At 53.5% G+C, this 13,599-nt stretch overlaps 1 protein-coding gene across 1 annotated transcript in view; it reads left to right on the top strand.

Annotated features, from left to right (window-relative positions):
* VWA5B1 (von Willebrand factor A domain containing 5B1) overlaps positions 1–9,426 on the top strand; it is a 46,962-nt gene extending 37,536 nt beyond the window's left edge. The window contains exons 17-21 of the mRNA XM_052635975.1: positions 3,288–3,416; positions 5,532–5,600; positions 6,425–6,494; positions 7,357–7,474; positions 8,932–9,426. Coding sequence (XP_052491935.1) covers positions 3,288–3,416; positions 5,532–5,600; positions 6,425–6,494; positions 7,357–7,474; positions 8,932–9,426 — 881 coding nt within the window. The remainder of the gene's footprint in view (positions 1–3,287; positions 3,417–5,531; positions 5,601–6,424; positions 6,495–7,356; positions 7,475–8,931) is intronic.
* Positions 9,427–13,599: the final 4,173 nt, after the last annotated feature.

Here is a 13,599-nt window from a genome sequence, read left to right as displayed (position 1 = left end):
CTCTTTGTACATGGTCTGGTTATCTCCTCAGGGTTAACTGACATTCAGAACTAAGATTGCATATCAAAGGATTGGCCCTTTAAAAAAAAAAAAAAAAATCTTTTGGCCACTCTGCATGGGCCTGTGGGATCTTAGTTCCCCAATCAGGGATCAAACCCATGCCACCTACAGTGGAAGCATGGATTCTTAACCACTGAACCACCAGGGAAGTCCTGACCCACCTTAAATTACTGTAACATAAGCTATCAAGCTAGCCCTGCCTTCAGAGATTATCCTGTGTTATCCACTCTCACCAACACTGAAAATTGTTTATCTTTCTAAACCTACAATCTGAGAGGGGAAAAAAGTATCTTTGGGGAATTTCTTTAGCTTCTTCGTTGAAAACTTTTCATAGGTTTATAAACTCTATGTACTTTTTCTTTCCTAAATTTCATTTTCTGTCCTTTGCAGCAGCTTTTTCTTTCAAAGCAGACCTCTTGACAGAATTGTATTTAGAAATAAAATGTGCCTTTTCTAATTCCTCTTGCCCCTCTTCCCTGCTTTCTAAAAATCTATGGCACCAAAATATTCCATATTCCATTCCCTCCCTCCCTCTCTCTCCGCCTCACTTCCTCTGATTTCAGGTTCTGACCAGCCACCCAAGCTGTCACTCCACTGGCCTTCTCACCCACTGGGCATTGTCACCCTGAATGATGTTCACCCCCTCTCACTCATCTCTGGCCGTTTTTTAGCCTCTATAGCTAAAAAAAACAGTCTGGGAGTTTTAGGGACCAAGCCTGTGTCTTAGTGGCTCAGACGGTAAAGCGTCTGTCTGCAGTGCAGGAGACCCAGGTTCGATCCCTGGGTTGGGAAGGTCCGCTGGAGAAGGAAATGGCAGCCCACTCTAGTATTCTTGCCTGGAAAATCCCATGGACGGCGGAGCCTGGTAGGCTACCGTCCCTGGGGTCGCAAAGAGTCAGACACGACTGAGCGACTTCACTTTCACTTTCCTGTGTCTTAACCCAAGTCTCACAACCCCCTGAGGTCTGGATCAGCACTTCCCAAAGTGTGTTCCAGGAGACTGGAACCCCAGTTTCATGTCTTGTTAATGGCCATTCAGCACAAAAAAACAGGAAATACCAGACTGGTGGAAAATATTTCCCAACCACTGGATTAAATCTCAAAAGTTTTCTTTACTGCAGGACTTCTCAGAGCCTTTAGGGTGCTAGTTAGTATACATCAAGAGGCCCAGAGAATGGACTACAGGATGAGTTCAGTTCAGTCAATCAGCCGTGTCCAACTCTCTCCCATGGACTGCAGCATGCCAGGCCTCCCTGTCCATCACCAACTCCCAGAGCTTGCTCAAATTCATCTCCATTGAGTCAGTGATGCCATCCAACCACCCCATCCTCTCGCGTCCCCTTCTCCTCCTGCCTTCAATCTTTCCCAGCATCAGGGTCTTTTCTAAGGAATCAGTTCTTCACATCAGGTGGCCAAAGGATTGGAGCTTCAGCTTCAGCATCAGTCCTTCCAATGAATATTCAGGACTGATTTCCTTTAGGATGAACTGATTGGATCTCCTTGCAGTCCAAGGGACTCTCAAGAGTCTTCTCTAACACCACACTTTAAAAGCATCAATTCTTTGGCATCCAGCTTTCTTTACAATCCAACTCTCACATCCATACATGACCACTGGAAAAACCATAACTTTGACTAGATGGACCTTTATTGGCAAAGTAATGTCTCTAATTTTTAATATGCTGTCTAGGTTGGTCATAGCTTTTCTTCCAAGGAGCAAGTGTCCTTTAATTTCACGGCTGCAGTCCCCATCTGCAGTGATTTTCGAGCCCAAGAAAATTAAGTCTCTCACTGTTTCCATTGTTTCCCCTTCTATTTGCCATGAGGTTGTGGGACTGGATATTATGATCTTTATTTTTTGAATGTTGAGCTTTAAGCCAGCTTTTTCACTCCTCTTCCACTTTCATCAAAAGGCTCTTTCATTCCTTTTCGCTTTCTGCCATAAGGGTGGTGTCATCTGCATATCTGAGGTTAGTGATATTTCTCCCCTCAGTCTTGATTCCAGCTTGTGCTTCATCCAGCCTGGCATTTTGCATGATGTACTCTGCATAGAAATTAAATAAGCAGAGTAATAATATGCAGCCTTGTGGTACTCCTTTCCCAATTTGGAACCAGTCCATTGTTCCATGTCCAGTACTCTGTTGCTTCTTGACCTGCATACAGATTTCTCAGGAGGCAGGTCACGTGGTCTGGTATTCCCATCTCATTAAGAATTTTCCCCAGCTTGTTGTGATCCACGCAGTCAAAGGCTTTGACATAGTCAATAAAGCTTCGCTAGTGGCTCTGACAGAGAAGAGTCTGCCTCCAGTGTGGGAGACCTGAGTGTGATCCCTGGGTTGGGAAGATCCCCTGGAGAAGGGAATGGCAACCCACTCCGGTACTCTTGCCTGGAAAATCCTATGGACAGAGGAGCGTGGCAGGCTGCAGTCCATGGGGTTGCAAAGAGTCAGACACAACTGAGCAACTAACAGTATGAAACGTCTTCAAAATGTATTCTTCAGTAGAACTCTTCACTTTTAGGGACAACTTACAAATTCATGTTCTCCAAGGATGGAGTTCCCAAAACTCACTGTTGGGTGTTGCAGCTTCATCCCTGATGGTGATGCTCTGGGGAGGGGGAAACTGGGACCTCAGTTTCTGAGGTGGCAAACTGGGAGAGAGGGAAACCAGGTGCTTCTGAGAAAACCAACCTTTTCTAACTAACACTGCTGCTTTCTGAACATTATCTCAGCAATAGTACTTACCTGGCAAGGTGAATATTATTAGCCCCATTTTCCAGGTAAAGACACTGAGGCTCAGAGTGGTCAGCACTCCATCCAGCTAGTAAGAGAATTGGGGCTGGGGTTCAAACCGAGGTCATTCTGGCTCCAAAGCTCATGGTCTTGCCTTCTGCAATGCCTTCCTCCTTTTAGATAATTGACAGGCTGAAGCTAGAACCATTCTTGCCAGCCTTGAATGTGTCAGTCGCTCAGTATGTCTGACTCTTTGCGACTCCCCCATGGACTGTAGCCCGCCAGGCTCCTCTGTCCATGGGATTTTCCAGGCAAGAATACTAGAAAGGGTTGCCATTTCCTCCTCCAGGGGATCTTCCCGACCCTGGGACCAAGCCTGGGTCTCCTACATTGCAGGCAGATTCTTTACCATCTGGTCCACCAGGGAGACCCTGGGGACAAGGCAAAAGCCTAGCACAGTTGTACCCACCTGACCACCTTCTCCTCGTCCTCGCAAAGGTGCTGCGTTGCGGATGGTCAGCTCTCGGGTCCTGACTCGACAGTGGAAGGGCACTTCTGGATTCAGGCGGTCCCAGACCATGCTTGGCGAAGACTCAGCTGCAGGGGACAGCAAGTATCAGAATCTAAGTAAGAACTGCCTCGATGTGTTCTGAAGTCTGGGCCTCCAGGTCCCTGCAGCCTTGTGTCCGAAGCCGTGACGGACTCTCTCTGAGTCTCCACTCCGGGCCTTACGGGGCCAGAGCGAGGCCAGGCTTCCTGAATTCTCTGAGGCCTGAGACGGGCAGAGGGGCTGAGCATGGCCCAGGTATGCCACCAGAACCAGAGAGCAGACTGGCCTCCCTGCCCATGTGCCCACACCACAGCCCAGCTCTCCCCTTTCAAGGCCCAGCGCCCCCAGTGGCTGTTCCCTGCTTCCAACCTCTGAGTCCTTCCAGGCACTGAAAGCCAGGAAACCTAAAAGTAAAGGGAAAGGGCAGCTCCATCTGTTCGGGTCCCACCGTCCGCTTACTCTAGGATTCCCCAAAGCTTCCTTTCGACCGTCACCAAATTTCATTGTGCCCGAAGCTTGGGTCCCTGAAGATCCATGATTTGGTCACTTGGCGACCTTGCACACATTCACAGGACAGCCTGTGTCCTGGAGGCCTGTGTGTCTTTTTGTCCCGCTACAGACAGCCTGACCGCCGCACCCATCCTGACTCCTTCCTCTGTGCCCTCATGTGTACCCTGAGCATCTCCTGCCTTCCTCTGCACATGGGAAGGGCAGCAGAGGTCCCACCTGGCCGCCAGCCCCAACACCCAGACAATAGCCCTGTCGTACCTGAGGGATTAGGAAGTGCTCACGGACATTGATGGGTTCAAAAAGGAACAGTGTGAGGGGTGAAAATCCGAGGCTTTCCTCAGGGATTGAGGAGTTTTGCCCACTCCTTGGCCCCTCAGAGCCTCCAAGGGGAACCTGCTCTGCCCCCGAGTCAGGCCTGGCTCCCAGAGTCTAGAAGAAACTTCTGGTCTACCCTTTCCAGCCTGTGTAGCTCAGCTCTCGGTGGCCCATGACTTCCACCAAAATCACAGGTCCCTCCGTGTCTAACTGTCTCCTAATTCATACCCGGTGTGCACGATTGCGAAACTCCTAGTCTACCCCGCACCCTTCCTTCCCTTTCCCTCCCCAAGGAGAGAATGCCTAACACTCATGGAGGGCTTTCTAGGTGCTCAGCACTACTTTCATTACCCATGCCTCTTCACCCCCATCTGAGAGAGCTTCTCTCATTTTCCGCATTAAGGGCTGAGGAACCTGAGGCTCAGAGTGGGTAAGTGACTTACACAGGGGCTCGCAGCAGAGGCGCAGTAGAGCCAAGATGCGGACGAGCCCTGTCTGGCTCCAGAGTCCATGAGGCCGATTTACCACCATATTCTTTGCCTGCTGGTTGCGTCAGTCATCCAGCCACTGGTTCACTTTTGTGCTCACCTTGCCCCACCCCGCACAGGCACCCAGCAGTCAACAGAGCTTCTTGCCCTCAAAGAGCTGCTAACAGTCTCAGAGGGGAGACAGGCTCAGCAGAACATATCTGCGTGTGAAGTTTTTCCCATAATTTGGATCATTCCTGAATAGTACATTGCCCATCACTCTCCAGCTGTTAAATAATAATCATAAGAATCATCACCCCAGTACACATTTTGAATAAACAATATGTGTAATTATTATCCCCATTTTACAGATGGGGAAGCTGAGGCTCAGAGCCCTCTGACAAGTCAGTGCCACATTCTGGTGCCTCCTGGAGAACTGACGTGAACCTACCCCTCCCCCAACCACCTCCAACCACCACGTTCAGGCCTCTAACCTGTTCCCACTAACCTGCTGAGCCCATAGCTCGGAGCTCTGCAGATTACGTACCACAGGCCAGGCACTGAGCACTATCTGTGTATTATCTCATCTAATCCTTACAACACCACCAAGCAGTACTATCAGCCCCAGTTTGCAATCGAAGCTTATAAAAGGAAGTAAGTTTCCCTGGGGTCACACAGCTATCCACTGGGACGGCTGGGATTTGAACCCAGATGTGTCCGACTCTTGTGGTGGAGCCATGGCGGTGTCTCTGGGAGGTGAAGACCCATCCAAGCAGGGACAGGAACCTGGACATTGCTCTCCCAGTGCCCCCCTATCGTACTAGCATCCTCCTGGGGTGTCTGGCAGGTGTAAAGGGGAGGGCCGGGTAGCTCAGGCCTCACTGGCTCCCTCTGTTGTAGACGTGGAGGAAAGCGTGCTGACGCCCTTCAGTGAGAACACAGCCCGCGAGAAGTACGCTACTCCTGAAGGTGAGCGCGCAGTCTGCCAGCGCTCCTGTTTTTCATTTTGATATTTATTTACTTATTTGGCTGTGCCAGGTCTTAGCTGCAGTACCTGGAATCTTCAACCATCGAGGCATGTGAACACTTAGTTGCGGCCCATGGGATCTAGTTCCCCGACCAAGGATGGAACCCGGGCCCCTCGCATTGGGAGTACAGAGTCTTAGCCACTGGACCACAGAGAAGGCCCTGCCAGCTCTCCCTTGAGTTAAAATAGTCATTGATCTTTGGGCCAAGAGAGTGTCTTAACCCAACAAAGTCCTTGGTGGTTCTTTTAGTCTCCAAACAGCTGCATGCACACTAGATAGTATTAAAGCTTTAGAGGAAGGGGACTGAGACTCAGAGCAGGTGAAATGACTTGCCCAAGGTCACACAGCAAGTTGGTGACAGAGCTGGGCTAGGAATCAGGCGCCCCAATTCCCAGCTGAAGGACCAGTCTCCCATCTCCCTTTGCCCAGAATCTTCTAGCAGTGTGCCCATAGAAGAAAGGCAGTGTCCCTGCTTGGGGCTGAGGGGGGTTGGCCTGCAGCTATCACTGTCCCCACAGGTAAACTTCCAGAAAATGCAAGGGCTGCCAGCCAAGGGGGCTTGGAGGGCTGCTTCTCTGCCCAAGAACCCACATCTGTCACCCCTCCCCACACCCACTGGGTCAGAAACAGCCTCATCATTAGCTTGGATCCCTGGGCATACAGGCAAGCCCCCTGCCCCTCTCTGGGACTGTCTCCCCAGCAGGGCGGTGAGCAGTGGGACAAGGTCATCTCTCAGCTCCTAACTTGCATTCTGTGGCTCTCCAGGTCCCCTGCGAGGTTTGGCCACCAACACTCTTTCTTCCTTGAAGGCCTCAGACACTCTGTTTGGATCCAGGTACGTGGGGATTTCCACTGGGGGATCCCTCTACTGCCATCCATTTTCAGGGGACTGCCCCTGGTTTAGGAGGCCAGAGGTAGGCCCAGCCTGACAGCTGCACAAACGTGAACACTTTGAAGGGTGGCAGGAAGGACCCTTGCCCAGAGACAGCACCATCTCCAGGTGTCACGCTGCTCAAATCTCCCTCCCGCCCCAGGTCCCCTTCCCACACCTCCACGGTCTCTTTGCAAATGCAGGTCCCCCCGGGAGGGCTGGCATGTGACTGTCTGACCACTGGGCGACCAAGAACATGCTGTCAAAAGAGGGTCCCGGGATGGGATGGAGAGTTGAGAGAGAGGTGTTTTTGTGCACGGGCTGAAGCCCACCAGGCTCCCCTGTCCATGAGGATTCTCCAGGCAGGAACACTGGAGAGGGTTGCCATTTCCTCCAGTAAAGAATCTTCCCCACCCAGGGATCGAACCCACGTTTTACGATCCCGCATTGGCAGGCGGGTTCTCTACCACTTGTGCGACCTGGGAAGCCCTTGAGTGGGAGGGGACAGGCTAATTCATGTTGACGTGTGGCGGAAACCAGCACAGCTTTGTAGCGCAATTATCCTCCGATTAAAAACATTTTTTTTTAATAAAGAGGATCCTAAAAAGAGTACTACCTCACCCCTCACTGCTGCTCGAGTGAGTGCCTTGGGGAGACACACTCCCTGAGCCTCAGTTTCCCCCGCTGTCAAAGGAGGAGATCATCTGTCAGACCACTTCTGGCTGGGACTTTCAGAGGCTGTTGAGGGGCCTCTGGGAAGGGGGTGGAGGACCAGGGACACCCCCGGGATGGCGGCGGTCACTCCTCCTTGGTTCTGCCCACACAGACTGAGTCTCAACAAGTCTAGGCTGTTGACACGAGCGGCCAAGGGCTTCCTGGGCAAACCGCTGAGCAAGACTCCAGACTCAGCCCAGGGGAACCAGAGCTCTGACTACATCCCGCTGGTGAGTGCCCTAGACCCCAGACCTCAGCCCCACACGCAGCACAGGGGCCACCCACCCCTCCGCCTCTGCAAAGGGAGGAAGATGTAGACCTTCCTACCCATGTAGCAGCAGAGCGGAGGGTGTGCCCGGGTCCCCCGCCGGGGGTCAAGGAGGGTTGCTAAAAACCAGTGTTAGCACCACAACCACTCTCTGCAATCTGCTATCTTGGCTTTAAAAATTCCCGGGGATCTTGTGTCCTACTCCACCATCTGTGTGTGTCTGTTTTTCAATACGTTAAAAAACAAAAAAAGCCTTGAAAAAGAACACCCTGGGGACATGTACCATGTTTAGCAAGTGGCTCTGCAGACACGCCAGCCTGCGGGGCAGGGTGAGGAGCCCCAGCCAGGAGTGAGTGTTTCTGAACTGAGGAGCAAGGGGGCCTGGTCTTGCCACATCTGGGGCTCAGCAAAGTTGGGGAAAGAAGGTGCTGGAAGGATGGACAGGGCGGGAGTTTCCCTGCCCTGTCCCAGCCCCTGCACACCCAAGTGCTTACGGTCACTTGGAGTCTCCAAACATCCCAGACAACAAAGCGGGAGATGTGTAGTCACGAGGATCTGTTGAGTCAAGCACGATGCTAGACCCTGGGAGATAACCTTGAAGCAGGTGAGTGTTATCCCTGAGCTCCAGCCTCTCAGTGTCTAGTGGGGACACCTCAAAGGAACCAGGCAGCTCTGATTGCTGGCTGCTGTGATAGGAGACACTGGGTTTGGTGGGGGAGAATGAGGGAAGGAGGAGACACCAACTCCAGGCTTGAGGATGGGGAGACAGGAGGCATGACTTCTGGAAGGATGCAAATGGTTAAGCCAAGACCTGAAGGGCGAGGGGCTGTGGCTGACAGTTTACAGAGGAGAGAGGAAGCCTGAGGGCTGGAGAACAGCAGGGAGGGAAAAGAGTCAAGCACAAACCAGAGCTCTGGGATTATAGCTTGGATTTATCCCAGAAGAAAATTGAAACTACTGAGTGGATGGCCTCCAAAGAGTGACATGCCCTATGCCTTGCAGAGATCCCTCAGGACACAGAAATGATGGGGTGAGGGGGTGGGGCAGGGAAGGTAAGGAGAGTTAGGGATAACGTGAAGTGGTAGATGGCGGAGGGAGGAAGCAGGTGGTGAGCTGCCTGGACCACAGTGGATGGTCCCAGGGGCTGAGGTGGGTTCAGCTGCCCAGGACAAGAGGCAGGTTTGGAGTGAAGAAGTTGAGCTGCACTTGGAGGAACCATCAGTGTGAGCACCAGTGGGATAAGGTTCAGCGATGCTCAGCTGGTCTGGGGGTCCTGCAAATCCCACGGGTGGGCAGGGCGAGCTGGCTGGGGAGAGGCGAACGGGTGCGCGCTCTGTGCGCCCAGGCTCGGCCGTGGCCTGGGGCTCCAAGGGCTGAAAAGTGTGCGGCCCACTGAGGGGCTTCCCCCAACACACACAGGTGTCTCTGCAGCTGGCTTCCGGGGCCTTCCTGCTCAACCAAGCCTTCTGCGAGGCCATCCGCGTCCCCATGGAGAAGCTCAAGTGGACCTCGCCCTTCACCTGCCACCGGGTGTCACTCACCGCCCGCCAGCCCCCGAGTCCCCAGCCGTGCGCCAGCCCCGTGCCCCTGCACCCCTCCCGCGACGGCCTCTCCCAGGAGCCCCTGGCCGAGGGCAGGCCAGGCCAGGAGCCCAGGGCCGTGGTGGAGCACATGGGGAAGCTGTGGGCCACCGTGGTGGCGCTGGCATGGCTGGAGCACAGCTCCGCCTCCTACTTCGTTGAGTGGGAGCTAGTGGCCGCCAAGGCCAGCTCGTGGCTGGAACAGCAGGAGGTGCCCGAGGGCCGCACGCAGGGCACACTCAAGGCTGCCGCCCGCCAGCTGTTCGTACTCCTGCGGCACTGGGACGAGAACCTGGAATTCAATATGCTCTGCTATAACCCGAATTATGTGTAGGGGGCGGTGGGGAGGCTGGGGAGGCATGGGAGAGTGAGGGAACCCCGTGGGCCTGGTAAGCAGCACTCTTGAAAACTATAGCCAATATACTGTTGCTAGAAAGAGTCCTAGACTGGCAATCAGGAGGCCTGAATTCAACACCAACTTTGCTAGCACCTACCTGTGTGACTTTAGGCCAGCCCCTGCCTCCTTTCTGGGCCTCAGTGTCCCCACCCATAAAAGAAATGGGCGAGGTGAGGGAGTTGGACTAGGTCTCGAGAATGTCCAGATTCCTTTCTGCCTGGACTTCTGAGGAGCCACGGAATTGACTGCCACTGGGGGTTGGAGAAAGACTATATACAGGTTAAATCTCAGTTCTCTCTGGAGGAGGAGCACATGGGCAGACCACCCCCCACCCCCGACCCAGATAAAGGGTGGATGAACAGACCCCAAACCTGAAAGTAACCAGACCTGCAAGCTTGCATGTAGGCAGGGGGAGACCACCTCCACCAGTTGCATTCTGGGACAGGCCCTTGACTCCACGGTGACAGTCCAGGACCCTAAATCCCACCGACAAACTACCTGGAGAACCATCCTCCCCGGCACTTTACGACAGTCAGTGGGGAACTTTTATTTTGGCTTGGAAGCCCTTCCTATATTTCAGTGTTGGTTTGCAGACTGTGATTTCCTATTCAAACAGAGGACAAGGGACGTTTCCCTGCAAGGTGAGGTTTAGCATAAAGCCACGTTCTATGCAAAACCAGTCCCAAAAGAAGAGCCGTGGTCACAGAAGTCAGTGGAGAAACCAGAGGACTCCTTAGGTAATTGATACACACTTTCCGGAATTACGTAATGCAAGCTCTATCCACTTGTCTTGAGGGGCTAGAGAGGCTCCTGGTGTCAGCTGCACTCTGGGATAGTGGAGGCCTTCTGTTGACATAGCACGCAGTGAGAGAGAGAGAGGGCCCTCTTTGCAACAGAGCCCATGCTTGGCTGCAGTGCATTTGGGGATGGTGGCTTCAGCTGGGGCTGTGATTTAGTCAATGAAGTGAAAGACTCTTGAAGCTTTAAAGCAGACAGCCCCTGGGGACCTCCCTCTCTCGGGCCCGCCGTGTCGGGGAAAGGTGTGTCCCAGCCTAGGATTCCCTCAGGGCCGGTGCCCGGTCACCTCTGCCCTGCAGACTCCCTTGGGGGTGGGTCTGGACCTCACCTGGGAAGCCCACCAGCTTGGGATCCCAGGCTGAGTCCACACCCTTGCCCACCCTCCTCTCCAAGGTCTTAATCTCTCCTCACCAAGTGGTCCCTTCTGGCCCAGGTCCCTGGCATGAAGCCTTGCCCCTGCCAGATGTCCCCTTCAGGGGGACCCCATGGATCAAACACCTTCATGAAGCCCCAAGAAGACTCAGTGCCCGGTCTTCAAGGGGTGAGAGAGAGGGCGGGGTCAGCAGGACGCCCATCACACATGGAGAAAAGGCAGTCCCCTCAGGACGTGGCTCCCCACCCCGCCTGCCCCCATCCCATTGCAGAGCCTGCCCTGTCCTCCTGCGGAGCTGCCACACCACCCGCGAGGACTCTCACCTCACCCGCCCCTCGAGGCTCTCCCCTAGTAACCGGTGACGCATGTCCCAGGGCGGGGAAGGGGCTGGAGGTTTCATATCAGGTCCCATCTGCTGCTTGGCTGGCCATTGTGCTTCAGACCCACCCGCAGGGGAGGAAGCCAGCCAGGCAGTCACCCACCCGAAGAGGGATGAGAGCTGGGATCTAGCTCTGGACCTCGTCCCCAGTGCAGCCAGCAGCCCCAGCTTCAGGGGAAGGAGGACGGGGTGTGCCATCCCCCGCGAATGGAACTACTGTCAGGCTGAGAGCTGAAACGCCTGGCACTAGTTTGGGCAAGTGGCTTCCCCTCTCGGGGTGCCCCGGAGCCAGGAAGCGGGGGCTTTCTCCTGCTCCGACAGCCCTAGGTTCTCCACTTCTGAGATGGTGACCGTGGCGGGCTTGTCAGTGCGAGCCTGAACAAGTCCCACGTGCTTTCTGAGCCTCTTTCCCCCTCTACCATGACCAGCTTGGGACTGGGCTGTCCAGCTTCCTGTTCCTGTATTCACCCGCTTCTGGGTCTCTAAGCTCAGTGCGGACAATGATCTGGGCTCAGGTGGTCCAGTGCCTGCCCAGTATAAAACGAGTGCTGTAAGACCCCTAGAAGGAGGAACTGAGAAGCCCAGCAGGGTGGTGGGCACACCACCCCCTTCTCCAGGGAGCCACGGCAGACCCTGCCCCAGTAGCAGCTGCTGGAGCCCTGGACAGCTCTGATCCACGAGCAACTCGCCGACCTCTGCACTTCCCGGTTCCCCTACCCAGCACCCAAAGGTGCAGAGGAACAGATCCTCCTTGACTTCAGATAACCCAAGGGCTTTGGGGGACATCTGGATAAGAGACTTTGTTTAAAAGAACTCCAGTGGTATTGACAGGACACGGGTCTCAGAAATCTGCCCCCAGGATTGCCAAGCAAAGGACCAAAGGGACTAGTTCTAAGGAAGAGGAGAGAACCTTAGGTAAATAGTACAAAAGGTCTTGTGTAGAGGAACCATTGCCCCTCTAATCAGGATTGATGTGGATTAATCTGGATTCTTTGTTAACCTGGCTCCTGCTTTCTAGGTCATGCAGAAGGTCGTTTATGTCCTGCCTGGCTCAAGAATCAGGAGGATACAAATGCTTAATGGCACCACTCAAAAGAATGCAGAGCTGAAAGCTGGGGAATTTAAGTGCCGTTCTAAACTCTGCCGGTAGCGTGCTGTGTGACTTCTGGCAAGGCGCCTACCTCCTCTGGGCCCCATTTCATCTTTTGCAGGAGGAGGAGGTGACGCTAGCTCAGCATTTCCAGCACTATTTCTTGGTGGACAGGTGAGTTAGCCATTCATGAGAAACTGTCCAGCAGGCAAATATGTTAGGGAAACACTAAGGAAACAGATTTCTTGAAGTCAGGACAACTCAGTCCCAGGAATATATAAATATGCATTGTCAGTCTCCAGGAGGTGATTCGGGTCTCTCTCCCCCGGGTATTCAGTTGGGAACATGCCGCTAGATCTCCCTTCAGGTTCTTCAGGCACTGACATTCAAAAAGCCTTTCAGTTCAGTTCAGTCGCTCAGTCGTGTCTGACTCTTTGTGACCCCATGGACTGCAGCACGCCAGGCCTCCTGTCCATCACCAACTCCCAGAGCTTGCTCAAACTCATGTCCATCAAGTCGGTGATGCCATCCAACCATCTCATCCTCTGTTGTCCCCTTCTCCCGCCTTCAATTTTTCCCAGCATCAGGGTCTTTTCAAATGAGTCAGTTCTTCGCATCAGGTGGCCAGAGCATTGGAGTTTCAGCTTCAGCATCAGTCCTTCCAATGAATATTCAGGACTGATTTCCTTTAGGATGGACTGGTTGGATCTCCTTGCAGTCCACGGGACTCTCAAGAGTCTTCTCCAACACCACAGTTCAAAAGCCTCAATTCTTCAGCACTCAGCTTTCTTTATAGTCCAACTCTCACATCCATACATGACTACTGGAAAAATCATAGCTTTCACTAGATGGGCCTTTGTTGGCAAAGTAATGTCTCTGCTTTTTAATATTCTGTCTAAGTTGGTCATAACTTTTTTTCCACGGAGCAAGCGTCTTTTAATTTCATGGCTGCAGTCACCATGAAAAGCCTTTATTGAGAGCCTACTGTTTGCCAGACACACTGGGGCGGTGTGGTGTTCCTGTTCTTTTTGGAGGCTGGGGAGAAGCATTTGAAGGGTGTCTCCTCTGTGAACATTTCCTCACTTCCTGGCAATCCAGGTGGGTGTGTTTTGATGGGCCACGCCCCCTCCCTGCGGTCCTGCCACCTGGGGGTGTGGCCTCAGGTTCCATTGGCCCTGAAGAAGGTCCTAAGCTTGCTTTCTCATTGGTGTGTGTTTGGGTAAAGCTGACTGTAACAGCTGGGGGCCTCCTTGTCCCTGCCTCAAAGGCCCAACCTGCTGCTACACACCGAGGCAGAGCCCTCTCTCTGAGAGCCCCTCATCCGAGGAGACCAACTCCAGATCCCAGGAAGACTGGGCCCCTCACGTAGGCAGACTTACACTGGGCTTGGAAGTAAGCAGCATCCGTTTCCAGCCATCACTCATGGTTTCCCAACCTGTCCCTTGCCTGTGGACCAAACCAATGCCGCCG

Source organism: Budorcas taxicolor, chromosome 2, assembly GCF_023091745.1.
Source record: "Budorcas taxicolor isolate Tak-1 chromosome 2, Takin1.1, whole genome shotgun sequence".
In the NCBI taxonomy this organism is placed as follows: domain Eukaryota; kingdom Metazoa; phylum Chordata; class Mammalia; order Artiodactyla; family Bovidae; genus Budorcas; species Budorcas taxicolor.
Note: the sequence above shows the minus strand (reverse complement) of the source record. Positions and strands in the feature narration are given on the sequence as shown.